Source organism: Staurois parvus, unplaced genomic scaffold (assembly GCF_062004578.1).
Source record: "Staurois parvus isolate SC_StPar_1 unplaced genomic scaffold, SC_StPar_1.0 ptg000422l, whole genome shotgun sequence".
NCBI classification, from domain to species: Eukaryota; Metazoa; Chordata; class Amphibia; order Anura; family Ranidae; genus Staurois; species Staurois parvus.
The window spans coordinates 8110288-8130040 of record NW_028318218.1 but is presented as its reverse complement, the minus strand read 5'-3'; the positions used below and the strand labels follow the sequence as shown (position 1 = coordinate 8130040).

At 42.6% G+C, this 19753-nt stretch overlaps 1 protein-coding gene across 1 annotated transcript in view; it reads right to left on the bottom strand.

Moving 5' to 3' along the window:
- The window catches only part of LOC149454638 (queuine/queuosine transporter SLC35F2-like), a 40961-nt gene extending 25107 nt beyond the window's left edge, over positions 1-15854 (bottom strand). The window contains exons 1-3 of the mRNA XM_089687299.1: positions 14485-15854; positions 7146-7321; positions 4809-4936 (exon numbers count right to left, since the gene is read on the bottom strand). Of these exons, the coding sequence (XP_089543425.1) occupies positions 4809-4936; positions 7146-7321; positions 14485-14594 (414 nt within the window). The 5' untranslated portion in view covers positions 14595-15854. The remainder of the gene's footprint in view (positions 1-4808; positions 4937-7145; positions 7322-14484) is intronic.
- Positions 15855-19753: the final 3899 nt, after the last annotated feature.

Below are 19753 nucleotides of genomic sequence, written 5' to 3'. Positions count from 1 at the left end.
GGAACAGACATTCCCCGATCTACAACCACTCTCCAAAATCTACACCAGTCCTGAGCTCCCAAAAGAGGCAAGCAGGTCTGAGGAAACCCAGCCGGCTGTTAAATTACAAAGCATGCGCCCTTGACTGCCATTAAGTACTGGTCAAGTTCTTAGGGACCAAAGGATTAAAGGGGAGCTCATTTAAAACTGATGTTTCAGCATTCGTCAGATACCAGAAATTTGACAATACCTACTCATATGGACGGCGCTGACCAATCAAAATCCGTCTAGCCTGTCCTGTCAACGTTGCAAGGAGAGGAGAGAAAGTCAGAAGGATTTCAAACCCCCGACCGGTGAAGCAGCTTTCCAGTCAAGCAGGATCGCGGGACCAGGTGGGGGGATTCCAGTGTAAGGTCACCTTACAGTTTTTCTGTAAAGGTGGACTTACACTTTAACCACCTCTAGTCTGGGACAATTCTTGCATTCCTCTACTACAAGTAAAAAGTCTTTTTTTTTATGCTAGAAACCAGATTAGAACCCCAAAAATTACATATGTTTTTTTTTTAGTAGAGGCCCTAGAGATTAAAAAAGGTGGGCATTGTATTTTTTGTCACATGATGATATTTGCACAGCATTTTTTTGAAACGCAAATTTTTTTGGGAAAAAAAACCCAAAACACTTCAATAGATTTTAATGCACTCGTAAAACACAATCTAATACCCAATTGTTTGCTAGAGTTTAAAAGATGATGTAACCCCAAGTAAATGGATAGCAAACAGTTTGTGCTTTAAAATTGCATCCACCTATGGAACAGCGCAAAATTACGGTACCTAAAAATCTCCATAGCCAACAATTTAACCACTTCCTGTCCGGCCCATGTACATAAACGGCCGGACGGTAGCAGTGCCAAAGCGGGTTGCTATTTATAAACGACACCCACATTAACTACCTGTACGCGCGGCACCACAATCAGGTGCCCTCTGTGTCCTCCAGACAAAGAAGAACACCGATCGCTGTACGGGATCTCTGTGTGAGGTCCCAATTCATGTGATCACTGATTGGCCAATCAGTGATCACATGAATAGTAGTAAGCAAGATATCACTTCTGACATCATTGCTTACTACTAGTGAAATCTGTGAATGATCACAGAGGTCACATGGTACAAGGCTATTCACATCAGCCTTGTACCATGTGACAAGCTGTGACCAATCACAGCTCTCACAGCATTTCTCAATGGCTGCAAAAATGCAGCCAGAGAAGGAGGAATTATTGCTTCTACAGCCTTTATGGGTGTAACAGCTATCAGTGTAAAAGAAAACTCTTCATCACCCCCCACAAATAGTGCAGTATCACTATGGTGACAATGTACTGCTAGAGTTACGGTATGTTAAAAAAAAATATATATAAAAAAAAAAATAAAAATGTAAAAAAAAAAAGTTTTAATTATAATTTTTGGTTATAAACTAAATTTGGGTTATTTTTTTTTTTAACACTAACTTTAACTTTTTTTTTTTATCAACTTCATTGCTATTACAAGGGATGAACAACATCTTGGCTCAATGAAGAGATCTATTAGACCCCCAAATCTCCCCTCTGGTCTCCAATGCAGCTGATCAGACCGATCTGTATCTGATCAGCTGCTATCCTGAGGTTTAGGTATGGCAATTTTTACAAAGTTACATTGACCCAGCTTGGACCAAAGTGTGTCATAGCTGTGAGATCCCCCTGGAAGCAGGAAATCACTGAACTATCGTATTTTTCGCTCCATAAGAGCACTCCCCCCCCCCCTCCCCCCCAAAAAATGGGGGAAAAGTTTGTGCATCTTATGGAGTGAATATCGACCAGGCCTCCCCCCTCCCTCCCTGCCACTGTGTGAAAATACCAAGTCAGCCAGCAGAGAGGGGGTGGGGACAGGTCCGGAAGCTCCACTGACTCTGCCCCGGAAGCTCCACTGACTCCGCCCCATGCAGCCTGTATGCTCAAGAGGGAGCTGCTGTAGTAGAAGTGATGTGAGTGGGAGCCCCGCCCCCGGATCTCAGAGGATGCTGAGCACGGCTGGCCAGGTACAGTTGTGTTCAAAATAATAGCAGTGTGTTGAAAAAAGTGAATAAAGCTCAAAATCCTTCTAATAGCTTTTATTTCCATACACACAAATGCATTGGGATCACTACACATTCTATTCCAAATCAAAACATGAAGAAAAATAGATCAAATTTGGATTGTTCCTCTAAAAAAATTGAAGAAAAGTGAATATTAGACTGTTCAAAAAAATAGCAGTGTTTGTATTCTTCTTTACAAACTCAAACATTCACTATATAAACTGAAAAATGTTTGAAGATTTTGCTTTCCTTTGAATCACTTAATGAATATTTAGTTGTATAAGCACTGTTTCTGAGAACTGCTGTACATCTGTGTTGCATGGAGTCAACCAACTTCTGGCACCTGTGAACAGGTATTCCAGCCCAGGATGATTGGACTACATTCCACAGTTCTTCTCTATTTCTTGGTTTTGCCTCAGAAACTGCATTTTTGATGTCACCCCACAAGTTTTCTATTGGATTAAGATCCGGGGATTGGGCTGGCCACTCCATAACGTCAATCTTGTTGGTCTGGAACCAAGATGTTGCACGTTTACTGGTGTGTTTGGGGTCGTTGTCTTGTTGGAACACCCATTTCAAGGGCATTTCCTCTTCAGCATAAGGCAGCATGACCTCTTCAAGTATTCTGATGTATTCAAACTGATCCATGATCCCTGGTATGCGATAAATAGGCTAAACACCGTAGTATGAGAAACATCCCCATATCATGATGCTTGCGCAACCATGCTTCACTGTCTTCACAGTGTACTGTGGCTTGAATTCAGTGTTTGGGGGTCGTCTGACAAACTGTCTCCGGCCACTAGACCCAAAAAGAACAATCTTACTTTCACCAGTCCACAAAATGTTGCGTCATTTCTCTTTAGGCCAGTCAATGTGCTCTTTGGCAAATTGTAACCTCTTCAGCACATGTCTTTTTTTCAACAGTGGGACTTTGCGGGGGCTTCTTGCAGATAGCTTGGCTTCACATAGGCGTCTTCTAATTGTAACAGTACTCACAGGTAACTTTAGACCTTCTTTGATCTTCCTGGAGCTGATTGTTGGCGGAGTCCTTGCCATTTTGGCTATTCTTCTATCTATTCGAATGGTAGTTTTTCGCTTTCTTCCACGTCTTTCAGGTTTTGGTTGCCATTTTAAAGCATTTGCGATCATTTTAGCTGATCAGCCTATCATTTTCTGCACTTCTTTATATGTTTTCCCCTCTCCAATCAACTTTTTAATCAAGGTATGCTGTTCTTCTGAACAATGTCTGGAATGACCCATTTTCCTCAGAATTTCAGAGAGAAATGCACTGTAACCAGCATGTACAACATTTGCTGCCTTCCTTCCTTAAATAAGGGCAACAATTGCCACCTGTTTTTCAAAGAATGAATGACCTCACTAATAGAACTCCACAGTATTATTTTGAACATGCCCCTTTCAATTAGTGATTCAATTACACAGAATCAGCACCATGTGTGTCATGACTGTTGGATTTCTATTACTCTACTACACCTGCTAGTAAATTATTTGCCATGTAGAAATATCATTTCTACCAAAAACAGTGATTGATCAGGTTAGTGATGTCTGACTGCTATTATTTTGAACACAACTGTATGTCCTTCCCCCCATAGACTGCCTGTGGACTGTTACACCAAACTCTGAGCTGCTGTTCACAAACTGTAGATCTGTGCATTGCTGAAAGAACTCTGGTCACCTCCTGCCCTCTGTACGCGCAGTCTCTGGTCACCTCCTGCCCTGTGTGCGCAGTCTCTGGTCACCTCCTGCCCTGTGTGCGCAGTCTCTGGTCATCTCCTGCCCTGTGTGCGCAGTCTCTGGTCATCTCCTGCCCTGTGTGCGCAGTCTCTGGTCATCTCCTGCCCTGTGTGCGCAGTCTCTGGTCATCTCCTGCCCTGTGTGCGCAGTCTCTGGTCATCTCCTGCCCTGTGTGCGCAGTCTCTGGTCATCTCCTGCCCTGTGTGCGCAGTCTCTGGTCATCTCCTGCCCTGTGTGCGCAGTCTCTGGTCATCTCCTGTACTGTGTCTGTAGTCTCTAGTCATCTCCTGTACTGTGTCTGTAGTCTCTGGTCATCTCCTGTACTATGTCTATAGTCTTGGTTCATATTTTTTTTTCTTGTTGTCGTCCTCTAAAACCTAGGTGCGTCTTATGGAGCAAAAAATACGGTATACACCATTATGCCAGTGATCTCCAATTGCTTCCAGGTCCTGTGCTGAGCAGCTGACCTGCTGCATTATAAACACAGGAGGTCATTTGTTTGGCACAGGTACCATTCAGATAACACTTTTTATTTTCTCAATTAATACAAAGGGGAAGATTTACTAAAACTGGTGCACTCAGAAGCTGGTGGCCAGACAGCTTCTAACTTCAACTTGTTCAGTTAAGCTTTGACAATAAAACCTGGAAGCTGATTGGTTTCTATGCACAGCTGCACCAGATTATGCAACCTCCAGTTTTAGTAAAAAGTCCCCTAAAGTGTTCTCCAATTGGATGAGGTGAAGATTGTGACAACACCACTCTGCCTCAATCAGAGAATGCTTCAAAGTTATTGAGACAATGCAAAGTCTTCTGTGAAAAAAAAATGTTAAAGAGTAGGTTATAAAAATGGGAATTTAGTTGCTATAGTCTATAAACTAGTCTTTTACAAATTGACATAGGTGTCCTATTGTGTATTTGTGCACAGAAATGAGAAAAAGATAAATATGCAACATAAAAAAAAGTTAAATCAGCCTTACCTGGACACTAGTAAGGGTAGTAAACTGGTAGGCTTTCACAATGGAGTAGTTGGCTTCCACATCAACTATACCAAGAAGAAGATACTTCCACCACTTGTTTCTCACTATGTACAGAAGCCCGTTCTGTCCTGTTCCAGGCGGAAACAATGGAAAGGTTCAGCTAGTGCCTTACACAACAGGCTCATGTCACAAATCTATTTTACACAGCTGGTTAGTGTACTCTACCTAAAGCGGTTCTTTAGTCTACTGTGAAAAAAATAAAAGTGAGCAGCTACAGAAACTGTATCTACTAGCTTTTCAAAATAACCATTCACCTGTCCCACGATCCAGCGGTATGCTCACCCCTGCTGGGCTTCCGTAACGTCTTCTGTCCCCAGAATCTTAACTGTGGGCACACGGCTGTGCCAGATTGTGGTTTCACAGCCAGGTGCCCACTGTGCATGCGTAAGCAGCGCTGCACATTGTGAATGGTCCCAGTCTTCTGGGACCTGAAGACTGTGGGAAGGGGGTGGAGAACTTCTGCTTCTGATCGCCTAGGCAGTAGGAGCAGAAACCTGTCAAAATCAGGGCACAAGTTTACTTTAACCGCTTGCTGTCCGCATAACACATATGTACAACAGCAAAGACTGTGGGCTTGAACATCAATATGCATCCATGGATGGTTGAGGTTTCTGTGCTGAGAGTGTGCTCGCAACACACTAACTGCACTGTCATAGACCACTCTCAATCTAGTCATGGTCAGGTATTGGTGGGACTGGCTTCTGATCATGTGACTGGGCAGTACACTTTACCCCCTGGGTGTAAAGACCCACTTAACGCCTTCATGACTGAGGGGTAAAACAAAATTTAATGCCAAGACCCAATTTTGCAACTTTGACACATTAGTAAAACTACATACGATCGCAACTACTTTGTGTATCCAGGTGAATCATACCCATCTTTTCAGGACAAACTGGGCTTTCATTTGGTGGCAAATGGTAACGCATCTCATGATTTGTTATTATTATAGGAAAACTGGGCCAAAATAGTAGAAAAATAGTTTAAATTCAGTTGTAGATTTCATGCTATGACCATAAATAGCACCAAAGAACAACCCAAAATAAAATTCTCCTGCTGGCGATCGCAGTGATAACACGTGTATGGTATTTGTTGTTTGTACCTGTAGTAGGGCCCAGAAACAAAAGTGCACATTTTTCTTTTTTTATTCTAAAATACACTAACACTAACTCACACTGTTACTAATTTTAAAAATGCAGGTTTTTTTTGTTTGTTTTTTTAATCCCACCTAAAACATGCTGACCCTGACCTTTGACTCCTATCTTGACCCTAACACTAATCTAGATCAAACCTTGATCTATTTTATATGTATCTATTTTACACACTTTTGTTTGTTTACATCTTTCTCTCCTTCAAGGAGAGAAAGATAAAATGCATCTTTCTTTCCACTCAGAAGAGAAAGGAAACACATGGGTGGGCTGTTCAGTAGGCAATAGTTAAAAAAGCTCTGCTGCATCAGGGTGTCCACCTTATACTGCTCCACCAAGTACTGGGTGGTCAAAGCAGTCCCACATATGAAGAGAGACAGCAACTGAACCATGAGAAGAGTCTTCAGGCATACCTGCAATGGCAAATATCACAAATCAACAAGGATACATACAGGTAGAAGCAACAAACATTTATGAGGAAATCAGCTCTAGAACAAACAAACAAAAAATAAAATGTAAAACTGCATTTTAAAAATGCAATTTTTTTTAACCCTACCTAAAACGATGTTGACCCCGACCCTTGACTCTTATCTTGACCCTAACCTAGATCAAACCTTGATCTATCTATTTTTTAACTTTACATTTATTCTTTTTTTTTTACACAGTTTTTTTTGTTTATATCTTTCTCTCCTGCCAGGAGAGGAAGAAACAATGCATCTTTCTCTCCATTCAGAAGAGAAAGAAAACACATGGGAGTGCTGTACAGTGACTGATCACTGTGATAGCCAGTCAGACTATCACAGCAATCAGGTGGTCATGAACCAGGAGTCCTAGTTCCTGAATGTTAGTACAAGACTTGGGGATCCCGATGAGAGAACGATCTTTGTGCTGGGAGCGAACTGTGAACACAGGAACATATATATGCGGTGTTCAGATTTAAAGCCCACCTCCTGGACACCGCATATTTGCGTTACTGTGTAATTATGGGGTTAAAGGGATGCCGAGGCTGAGAGGGAAGAGGTTAAAGAAGTATTATAAGCAAGGGTACAGTTCAAGTTTGGAAGTTTTTTACATTACAAGTAAAATTTGAGTAGAATGGAAGACAATGAAATGTTTAAGCAGTTTTACTCACCTGACCTAAATGCCAGCCAGACAGTGTAAACCATGAACAGTAGGCAATAGTTGATAAAGCTCTGCAGCATGGGGGTGTCCACCTCATACTCCTTTGCCAAGTACTGGCTGGTCACAGCAGTCCCACATATGAAGAGGGACAATAACTGGCCCATGAGAAGAGTCTTCAGGACATACCTGCAACAGCAATTATCACAAATCAACAAGGACACACATAGGTAGAAAAAAAACTAATGGAAGCATAGGGCACAGGATGAAAGCAGGTCATGTGTTGCAGTAAGGCAGTCTATTCATTTAGAATGGACCGTCAACATGCAGGAACCAAAAAATAGACAAGCAGCATTCCCCCCCACCACCACAGTGCACAGCAGTAAGTTACAATGTGTTGTGGTGCTCTGCAATGCACGTGGATCAGAGGCTGCGTTGTGCTAGTGCATTGGGGTGCCATTCAAAATGAACGGCACTGCAACATGCTATAGCATTTGTTAAAATGCATTGCAGTAACACGCACACTGCTGCAACAAACTGCAGTGCAAAAGTGTGTTTTAGCCCTCAATATTAATGGTTAAAAAACACAAAATAAAAAACAAATCAGCAGGAAAAAAAAAAAAGCTAATGTGAGAAGGGGAAGAAGGAGTTAAGGTTTATTAGAGTTAACTTAAGGGTACGTCTGCATAATCGGGGATAGCAGGGGTGTGTGTGTCTCAGGAAGTCGAGGGGTATATTTTTACAGAAGTAAAAAGTTTGATGTGTTTCTATTGTTTGGTTTATAAAGCACTTTCAGTCAATGCTACAGTAAAGCCTAGTACACACAATCAGAACATTGTACGATAATCTGATCTTTAGTACACAGCTTTTGTCTGAAATTACTTGAAGGCAGAAGCATGAAAATTTCTTGTACGATACCAGATCGTACAATTTTCCTTTAATCAGTACAGTTTTGTCTGAAAATACAACACAAACACATTACATCACTTCTGAATTTATATTTGGTCGTACAAGAATTTTCATATCATTAGTAACCGATTCACTTTCAATATGAGACTAGAATGCAAAAAAAAAAAAAAAAAAGGATGAACAATCATTCGTCCAATATCCTGATCGTTGTATGGGACTTAAGGACCAGTTCACACTAGGAAATGCACTGAGGGTTCCTGTGCTATTCATATGTGGTTCAGTGCGGTGTGATCTGAACTCATTTATTCTGAATGCGCTCAAATCGCAGTGCAAAAGGGTGAGAGAGATTCCGCGCAACAGAATCAAAAGAATAGGCTGCTGCCAACACCTACCACCAGGGTGAATAAAAAAAATCAAAAAAATTAAAAAAAAAAAAATTATCTGATTTTTTTTATTTAAATCGGATTTTTTTTTTTTATTTAAATCGGATTTTTTTAAATAAAATGCTTTTTGAGGAAAATATATTACCATCCAAAGGTTATTCCATTATGAAATAAAGATTAGTTTTTTAATTATGTAGAATAAGGCTGTATATGTTTAATTTTTTTGGTAAATAAATTCCATGAATCCATTCACAATGTCATGCTCTTCCAGAGGTTTTTGTAAGATTATTGGGCAGTTTCTCTGCCTACAAGATGTTATCACAGATGCTTGGTTTACTTTTGCAGTTCTCAAAACTGAATTTGACTCAGCGGAGATCACATGCCTCTTCTTCACAGCAAAAATGTTATAACATGAACAGAGTTAAGAAAAAGACCTTAATCCTAACTTCTATAAACCTATGAATACAGAATCAACCCCTTCAGTGCTAAGTTTCAAGAAGTTCAGTGAATAGAATAGAAACAATATTTTTCTGATTGTTTGGAGTGGAATAGATCTGCACAAGAAGAAAGTGAAACTAAGTGTGAGGAGGAAGGGGCTGACAGTCTAAGTTTCTTAAAATATATATATTTTGTTTAGCCAAATTAACGAACATGGATGTTTGTTTAAGCAAATAACATATGCTGTAATGTTATTGTTTCAGTTGAATAAATCTATTTAAATTGTTATTATTAAGGTAATGATTATTTTTCTCCTTCCTAAATACAACATAAAAGTTGTCCAAATATATTAAACTGGGGATAAAAAAACTAATATGAAAAGTTGTTATTCTAAAAATCTTCATCTACTTGCATATTAAAGTTATACCAGCAAGAATTAGTCATTATATAGAAAACTATGATTTAAATCAAGCCTTACTGACTAGTGATTTAAATCAGTTTGATTTAAATCAAATCCACCCTGCCTACCACAGACCCAATAGGAGTGTATGCAAACAAACACTATGCACCGTAGTCCTAGTGTGCATATTTGGTTTCTTGTCATTGCAATAGAGTACAGGGGTAGCGCCACACCAATATTTGTGTTTGCTCAAATCACAATGCACCGTACCCAAAGTAGTGCATACACTAATTTTGGAAATGCACTGCAACCATATTTCATGGTACTTCTGTACCATGCATTCCGGTGCAGGCTGACGCGCTGCGTTTGAGACCTGCATTTCGGGTGTCATTAACTTCACATTGACACCTGCTGCAGATCACAATTGAAGTGCTTTTTGAATGCGGTGCGGGAAACTTACATGGAATGAGGGTTTCCCACACTGCGTTCTGGTGTGAAAGGGGCCAGGATTTCTTGTTTTTCAAGTAGTATGACAAAAGGAAAAATGAAAATAAAAACTTCCTGCACCCGATGGGTGGTCAGAAATACAATTAAACCGGATGTACAGAATATAAACAGAAAAAAAGTAAGCCTCCACAGAACAATGAAGAAAAATGCAGAAGATTGTTAAACAGAATCCATCTTTACTCAACTGAGTATATTTAACCAATTGTTTACCAGGTCAATTTTTTTGCACACATACTAAAATCTGCATTGTTTGCTAGAAATTTTTGTAAAACCTTGAAAAAGTATTTATTTTCTGAAAACAGAGGCCCTAGAGGATAAATTGATGGGAGTTGCAATTTTTTTGTGTTGCACGATATTTGCACAGCTATTTATCAATTGCATATTTTCAGAAAAAAATACATTAAAATGAACTTTGGTGCAAACACACACAATATAATACCAATGTATTTGTAAAACATAAAAAATGATATTGCATCAAGTAAATAGATACCAAACATGTCAAGCTGTAAAATTGCACACACCCATAAAATCGCAAAAACTACACCGTGTTCCAAATTATTATGCAAATTCTATTTAAGTGTCACAAAGATTAAATATTTTGTTTTTCAGTTTAACTCATGGATGGCATTGTGTGTCAGGGCTCTTTTGATCACTGAAAACAATCTCGGACACCTGTGATAATTAGATTGACCGGGGAGCCCAATTTAAGGAAAAACTACTAAAGGACGGTGTTCCACATTATTAAGCAGAGCATCATTTTCAAGCAATATGAGGAAGAAAAAGGATCTCTCTGCTGCCGAAAAGAGTGAAATAGTTCAATGCCTTGGACGAGGTATGAAAACATTAGATATTTCATGAAAACTTAAGCGTGATCATCGCACTATTAAGAGATTTGTGGCTGATTCAGAGCACAAACGGGTTGGTGCAGATAAAGGCACATTGAGGAAGATTTCTGCCAGATCCATGCATCGGATCAAGAGAGCAGCTGCTAAAATACCATTACATAGCAGCAAACAGATATTTGAAGCTGCTGGTGCCTCTGCTGTCCCACGGACATCAAGGTGTAGAGTCCTCCACAGTCTTGCAACTGTGCATAAACCTTCTATTCGACCACCACTAACCAATGCTCACAAGCAGAAACGGATGCATTGGGCAGAAAATACATGAAGACTAATTTTCAAACAGTCCTGTTCACTGATGAGTGCCCTGCAACCCTGGATGGCCCAGATGGATAGAGTAGTGGATGGTTGGTGAACGGCCACCCTGTTCCAACAAGGCTGCGATGTCAGCAAGGCAGTGGTGGAGTCATGTTTTGGGCCGGAATCATGGGAACAGAGCTGGTCAGCCCCTTTAGGGGCCCCGAAGGTGTAAAGATGACCTCTGCAAAGTATGTGGAGTTTATGACTGACCACTTTCTTCCCTGGTACAGAAGGAAGAACTATGTTTTCCGTAATAAAATCATCTTCATGCATGACAATGCACCATCTCATGCTGCAAAGAATACCTCTGCATCAATGGCTATTATGGGGATAAAAGGAGAGAAAGTCATGGTGTGGCCTCCATCCTCCCGACCTCAATCCTATTGGGAACCTTTGGAGCATCCTCAAGCAAAAGATCTATGAGGGTGGGAGGCAGTTTACATCCAAACAGCAGCTCTGGGAGGCTATTCTGACATATTGCAATCAAATTCAAGCAGAAACTGTCCAAAAACTCACAAGTTCAATGGATGCAAGACTTGTGAAGCTGCTATCAAATAAGGGGTCCTATGTTAAAATGTAACGTGACCTGTTCAAATGTTTAAAAAGTTAAAATGTTGTTAAAAGTTTGACTGAAATAGCTTTTGATTTCAGTAAATATGCTGCAAACACAACAAATAACAATTTTCAGTTCTTTACAACCTATAAAGTGTTTTGAAACTTACTGTGCATAATAATTTGGAACAGTGCATTCGAAGTTTATGTATGAAAAAAATCCTGTTATCATTAGGAGGTTTGTTCAATAAAATGTGAATTGTTCTCTTAATAGTTGATAACATGAGAATTATGCTGACTGTTATTTACATCAATTATTTAGGTAAATGAGAAAAATATAATTTGCATAATAATTTGGAACACGGTGTATGGTACCCAAACTTTTCCAACAGGCAACACTTTAAAAGCCTTTACAGCTTATCACTTTACAGATACCTGTGAATTATGGTCCTGGAATTATTGCTCTCACTGACGTTCCACAATGATACCTCACATGTGCTGTAACAGAGTAAGTATATGTGCGCGCCCTACACTGTGGTTTTTATAAGGGGAACGTACAGGGGTGAAGGGAATGGTTTAAAATGTGTTTTCATTATTTTTATTTTATAGGTTTATATATTAATATTTATTTATTTATAATAGTTATATAATTTTTCTTTAACTTTTTTTTACTCTACTGTTTATGCAGACATTGGGGGTCTATCAGTAATGCACATCGCTTCTAGCATCATTAGACACAGGAGGGATTGGGGAACATCTGTTCCTCAAGTTCCTCCTGCTCTAACTGGGGAAGTTGTTTCCCTTGACCTTGGGCTCTCCAGTGCCATCGCCAACCTTTTTTTTTTTTTTTTTTTTTTTTAAGTTTTGTATAGAGTAGAGAGGGATTAGAAAATGTACTGTCTGTGCCCCCATTAGGGAGAGTCACCCTCCCTGTTGGTCCTGGCGACTGTTAGAACTGAAAGTGAAAGAGAATTCCAAATTGTGAGTGGTCACCAGAACAGGAATAGAGGAGAATATTCCAAAGTGGACACTAGTTCTGGTGAATACCAGAGATTTCCATGATTTTGTAAGAGCTCACTTCCCATTTTGGCTATGGCACTGCAAATGAAGGGCAATCTCCCCAATGGAAAACAAGATGGCAAAAAAACAACCTGACAGGGGTTATAACCCTCCCTTACGCTATCCAAAAGAAATATTTGCTACCAGTTCTTTTTCCAGCAAGAAATTCTTGAAGATCAGGGTTAGTATTTCCTAGAGTGGTCCACTGAATTTATGGAAGTCAATTTACTTCTCATAGATCATACTCCTATTTTATCCTAGATCACAGTCAAGGCCCAGAGATTTAACTTTTTCAATCACCTAATACCTAGATGTAGAATCACCTTCCTTATCTGCTTTTTCGAAAAATGTTGATAAACAAGTCATCTTCCTCCCTGTGGCACTGACCTATGCATCTTGCTAGAGGTCACAGGAATGCTATGATATGTCTTTGACATGCTAATTTTGACTCAAAAGAATGTTCTTTTTTTGCTTACAGAGTGGATTGTGGTCTGTCAAAATGGGCAGCAGTTTATGTACACCTTGTCCAAGGGAATGGTTTCTTTTATGATAAGCATTGGAGACTGTGGACAACCACGTGAAAGACTGTACCTTGCCTTGTTGGTCCTCATGCACCCAGCTGCCTTGATGTAAAATTCCTTGCCTGGGAGACACAGCTGTCCATAGACACGTACAGTACCTGCGTAACCATGTGCATAAATATGGACATACACTATTGGACACAGATGGTCTGGAGTTGTATGTTTGCGTGTCAAACGATCCCAAGTGCCATGTGCATGAAGCCTAAGAATGAGGCTTTTAACAATACTAGAGTGTGAAAGATTCCTCTTGAAATCTATATAGCGCCTTTGATCTATATAGACCAGGCATCACTAAACGGCGGACCGCGGTCCAGATGTGGACCAACCAGGGGCGGACTGACAACTCATGGGGCCCCCGGGCAATAGGGGATCATGGGGCCCCTGTGTCCTTGCCCAAACTCAAAAAAGCCTATGAAAAAGGTACCAGGGGCATCTCATGGGGCCCCCTACTGACCCCGGGCCCTTGGGCAGTGCCCGATTTTCCAAATGATCAGTCCGCCCCTGGGACCAAGCCACTGTCCCATCCAGACCTGGACATCATTTAGGAGCCTTCCTTCCCTCTGGCCTCAGCCACTGTCATTCTCAAGGCAGCATGGAGAGCAAGAGGCAGGGGATAGCAAAGAATAGAAAGCAACCAGGAGGGCACAGCTGCACTGAACAGAGGGCAGGGGCAGGAGCAGCACGAGTTTCGGCATAATTAGCAGGTGATTGGTTGCTAGGGAACCGGGAGGTCCTAGCAACCAATTACCAGCTTGTTAATAGGAAATGTTAACCTTGGCAGCGCCCAGCTGCTGCCCGCCACCCAGCAGCTGTGCCTCCCGGCCACACTCTATTCTGTGCACGGTAGGCAAGAGGACATGGCTATAAAAGGGGGGGGGGGCAGGGTTTTTGTGTGCGTGGTAAATTGAAGGGAGTGGCAGATATGTATTCTGTATTCACATTGTACAGCATACACCAGCCATTCTCAACCAGGGTTCCTCCAGAGTTTGCTGGGGGTTCCTTGAGCGGTGGCTGAGATCTGCCATGTGATGGTGCCTGCAGAGGTCAGGAGCCAACACCACTTGGCAGAGCCAGCAGCATAATAATTGTTTTTTTTTTTAACGGTCTGTAAGGGTTGCATCCACCCTATTGGCCCCCAATGTAAGAGCATTCTTCCCAATGACCTCTGATGAATTGGTTTCAGTAGGGGTCCTCAGATCTAATTTTTTTTAGGGATTCCTCTGGGGGACAAATATTGAGAAATGGTGGTGTATACAGTCACCTCCCTCCCAGAATACACATTATAACTTTTACACCCCAATCCCAGCACCATCAGGCAAGTTACCATGAGAACATCTTCCCCCAGACTCGGGACAGGAGATCGCACATCCTGGGGTTCTGTAGAGGAGGAGAGGCTTCCACCAGAGAGGGCTGACTGGCTTCCATATCCTCCATCCTTCAGGTCAACACAGGGGAGACGACCACATGCAGAGGAACAATGAGACTCCAATACAGCCCGCTGCGCTCAGGACAATCCGATGAGGACAAGCATGAAGACAGGGTGATGGAGCAATGAGGACAGGGATGGTAATTATCTGATAAGGATCACCCAATTAAGACAGGGATGATGATGATCTGATAATGACCCAATGAAGACAGGGATGATCAGACGAAGACAGGGATGATGATATAACAAGGATAAGAATAACCCAATGAGGGATAGGGATGATCTTCAGATGAGGACAGGGTGATGAAGCAATGAGGACAGGGATGATCAGATGAAGACAGGGATAATGATGATCTGACAAGGATGATCTTCAAACAGGGGACAGGGATGATGATCCAGTGAGGCTATGGATCATCCAACGAGGGCAGTGATGGTGATTGGATGATGATCCAATGAGGACAGGGATGATATTCAGAGGAGGATAGGGATGACTCGAGGACAGGAAAGGTCGTCAGATGAGGACAGGGATGACTCAATTATAGGCATGATGTTCAGATGAGGATAGGGATGACTCATTGAGGGATGATGTTCAGATGAGGGGGGGCTCAAGGACAGGGATGATGATGGTGATGTTCTTCAGATGAGGACAGGGATGATGGTGATGTTGATCTTCAGATGAGGACAGGGGTGATGGTGACGATGATCTTCAGATGAGCACAGGGATGATGGTGATGTTGATCTTCAGATGAGGACAGGGATGATGGTGACGTTGATCTTCAGATGAGGACAGGGATGATGGTGACGATCTTCAGATGAGGACAGGGATGATGGTGACGATCTTCAGATGAGGACAGGGATGATGGTGACGATCTTCAGATGAGGACAGGGATGATGGTGATGATCTTCAGATGAGGACAGGGATGAAGTTGATCTTCAGATGAGGATAGGGATGAAGTTGATCTTCAGATGAGGACAGGGATGATGGTGATGTTGATCTTCAGATGAGGACAGAGATGATGGTAGTGTTGATCTTTAGATGAGGACAGGGATGATGGTGATAACATGGTCCTGTGTTTCTGTATGATCAGGATGCAGATAATCGCCCTGTGTGATGGCAGTGCAGTGATTGGATGGTGGGTGGTGCTCCTCGGTGTAGTGGATGGCCGGTGCAGGTCATTCAGCAGGTGACCTCTCTCTCTCTCCGCTCTCCTCTCCGGTTCTCTGCGATCTCAACATGTGTATCCGATGTCTCAGGGAGGGGGCGTGTCCTCATGTCTCCAGCAATTCTTCCTTCTGACGTGTTCGGCAGACATTACAAGCAGAGTGCAGAGAAAGCACATGGCCAGGATGCTTCATTGAGCGCCGAGTCATCTCTCTGACCTAGGAGGACGTGAGCTGTGTCCACATGCTGGGTGTGATGTGTCTGGTCCGAGCAATGACAATTGCATCACGATTGTACTTGATTCATAGTCCATATAACAGTAAAAGATCCTTCTCCAAAAATAATCCATACACATGCACTGGTGTGTTTCTGTCTTTTGTAACATCCTACGTGAACTCCCAAACCTCTCCTTTTCCACTCTCTTACCTTTGGAGCAAGCAGTGCACATTACTTGCTACTTTTTGTACGCTACAAATCCCATAGTCCGTGTCAGGAATGAAAGAGGGTGGCAGCATTCCTACACACAGTGGGACCATGGAGAACAAACGTAGTCACCCTCTACCAGGAAGTCACAGCAGCAAGAAAGAAAGAAGGCATTTGAGGATTCTAATTTAAGTTTGAGTTGTTACCATAACCACTTCAATCCGAGGCTGGATAAAAAGGAAAATTAAGAGTAAAAACACCAACAATTCAGCTGCAGTTACTAAGAGACACGTGGTCTAAAGACTAAAATATAATACAAGTGTAACCACGCTGTATGTGGTCCATATCTACACTATATTGCCAAAAATATTGGGACACCCCTCCAAATCATTGGATTCAGGTGCTCCAATCACCTCCATGACCACAGGTGTATAAAATCAAGCACCTAGACATGCAGACTGCTTCTACAAACATTTGTGAAAGAACGGGTCACTCTCAGGAGCTCAGTGACTCCAAGCGTGGTACTGTGATAGGTTGCCATCTGTGCAATCAGTCCATCTGTGACATTTCCTTGCTACTAAATATTCCATGGTCAACTGTTAGTGGTATTCTAACAAAGTGGAAGTAACTGGGAACAACAGCCACTCAGCCACAAAGTGGTAGGACACGTAAAATGACAGAGTAGGGTCAGCACATGCTGAAGTGCACAGTGTGCAAAAGTCACCAACTGTCTGCAGAGTCGATAGCTAAAGACCTCCAAACTTCATGTGGCCTTCAGATTAGCACAACAACAGTGTGTAGAGAGCTTCATGGAATGGGTTTCCATGGCCGAGCAGCTGCATCCAAGTCTTACATCACCAAGTGCAATGCAAAGCGTCGGATGCAGTGGTGTAAAGCATGCCGCCACTGTACTCTAGAGCAGTGGAGACATGTTCTCTGGAGTGACCAATCACGCTTCTCTGCCTGGCAATCCGATAGACATGTCTGGGTTTGATGGTTGCCAGAAGAACGGTACTTACCTGACTGCGTTGTGCCAAGTGTAAAGTTTGGTGGAGGGGGGATTATGGTATGGGGTTGTTTTTCAGGAGTTGGGATGGCCCCTTAGTTCAGTGAAGGGAACTCTTAAGGCAGCAGCATATCAAGACATTTTGGACAATTTCATGCTCCCAACTTTGTGGGAACAGTTTGGGGATGGCCCCTTCCTGTTCCAACATGACTGCACACCAGTGCACAAAGCAAGGTCCATAAAGACATGGATGAGTGAGTTTGGGGTGGAGGAACCTGACTGGCCTATACAGAGTCCTGACCTCAACCCGATAGAACACCTTTGAAATGAATTAGAGTGGAGACTGTGAGCCAGGTCTTCTCGTCCAACATCAGTGCCTGACCTCACAAATGCACTTCTGGAAGAATGGTCAAACATTCCCATAGACACACTCCTAGACCTTGTGGACAGCCTTCCCAGAAGAGTTGAAGCTGTTATAGCTGCAAAGGGTGGGTCAACTCAATATTGAACCCTATGGACTAAGACTGGGATGCAAATAAAGTTCATGTGTGTGCAAAGGCAGCCATCCCAATACTTTTGGACATATAGTGTATGTAAATGAATATATAAATTTAATGTGGACTCACCAGTAAATAGATATGTGTTAAATTCAATCACAAAAACATGGTCCCCCAAACAATATATTAAAACTTCTATAATAAATAGTGCAAATATATAATTAAATATATCAAATATTCAAAAATTAGAAATTGGTGCTTAAATAAAGTTCATGCTGAATAAAAATTATACATATGTAGTACTGTCCTCGTAAGGGCCGCTGGATTTGATTGGGTCCCCCTAAGCTTTGCACGACCAGGCAACACGCATTTTCCACACTTGTATTCTCAGTCAGCAAAACAGTCCTTGAGCTGGCTTTCCTGACGGCTCCATGTCAGCACAACCAGGTGAGGCTCCGCCCAACCCCTGCCTGATCAGGACATAACTCAAAACATTTGACCCTCCTCAGCCTAGGCGTTCTTTTTTCTTCTTCCTGCAGTCAGGACAGGTGGCATCTCCTCTCCTAGCTGGTCTAATGGCTGGCTGTCCGTCCAGAATCGATCTCAAGGTTGGACTCGGTCCCTGTACTCCTTTGCTAACAGCCGTTTGACCATGGAGACCAGGGAGCCCTCGGGGCGGCATGAGGCCGTGGTAAAGTACTGATGGCTTTTGGGGTGTTACACCGGTGGTCAGGGTTCCTCAGCGGCTGCTGGTAGGGGTAATCTCCTGCCTTGGTGGCTGCTGGGTGTGATGGCTGCTAAGGGGACCGGAGCCAGTCTCCCTGCTTCTTACCAGTACTGCCCGGTCAGTGTGTGTGGGCCACGGTGGAGTGCACGCTGTGGCCCGCTCTGAGCATGCGCAGACCGCTCGACCAATCAGGAGAGGGGAGGCAGGGCCTTATGGGAGCCAAAATTGCCAATGATTGCGTGCTTCTGCAGCCTGCCTGTGCCTGCTATTCTCTCGCTCCCCTCCAGGTATGCATTGCACCTGCAAGGCTGTGCTTCTGTGGTTCTATCTGCTGTGTTGCTCTGCCTCATGCTCTTGATTTTATCTTTTTTGCAACAGTGATAACATGCCTACCCCCTCTAGAGACCAGCGTTCTCAGAGAAGGTAGGGGAGACATCACCAGATGCGCATATTTTTTTTGGTGTTTTTCAAGTCAAAGACTAATTTTGTCTTTTTTGTCTGTGCTGCCCCAGCTGCTCAGATCTTGGTCATGATCATTCCCAATGATCAGAAGCAAGAAGCTCAGGAAGGACAGAGACCTCGCGTTCCTGGTCAGCCTCTAGGGGTCACTGCTCCCCATCACGATGCGGCAGGGATTCGCATTATGACCAACCCAAACCAGGAGGATGCTGGGCAAGCCCTAGAAGAGCCATGCCAGGCAAGACGGCTTGTGAGACTTGTTTCAAAGAAGCAACCAAACACCAAGAGCCCAGTAAGGTGAAGATGGTATCGCTAATGAAGCAGGTATTTGAGAAGACACTAAAAGGCGTTTGCATCGCAGTTACAGCCGTCAGCCACCCGAGTTCCATCCAACTCCTTGTCTACGCCAGCTTATCAGGTGATTCCAGAGACCCAGGAACTTTCAACCTTAGATGCTGTTTCCTTGGAGGAGAATGAGGGCCATTATGACGGTTTTGATTTTGCCTTTTTCCAGGCTTTCATGAAGGAGATTAGGCAGGCTCTGCTTTGGGAAGACGCTGGCGAAGAACCGCAGAAGAAGCAGAGGACGTTTTTCACGAACATGAAAAAGGAGAGGGTGAATGTCCCTTTCATCGAAAAAATTAAGGACATAATTATGGATGAGTGGAACCAAGCAGATAAGAGAATCTCTTTTAAGAATTGGTTTGCAAAGCTATATCCATTCAAGTTGGAGAGTATTAAGAGTTTGGAAGAGGCCATGGAGTCCTGGGTTCAGAAGTTAGAAGTGGCAGTGGGAAGTGACCTGAGCAAAGCTGAGGTCTTGGCCTCCTTTGCCAATTTGAAGCTAACAGCTTCTTTTATGGTGGAGGCATCCATTGACCTAATTAAGATGT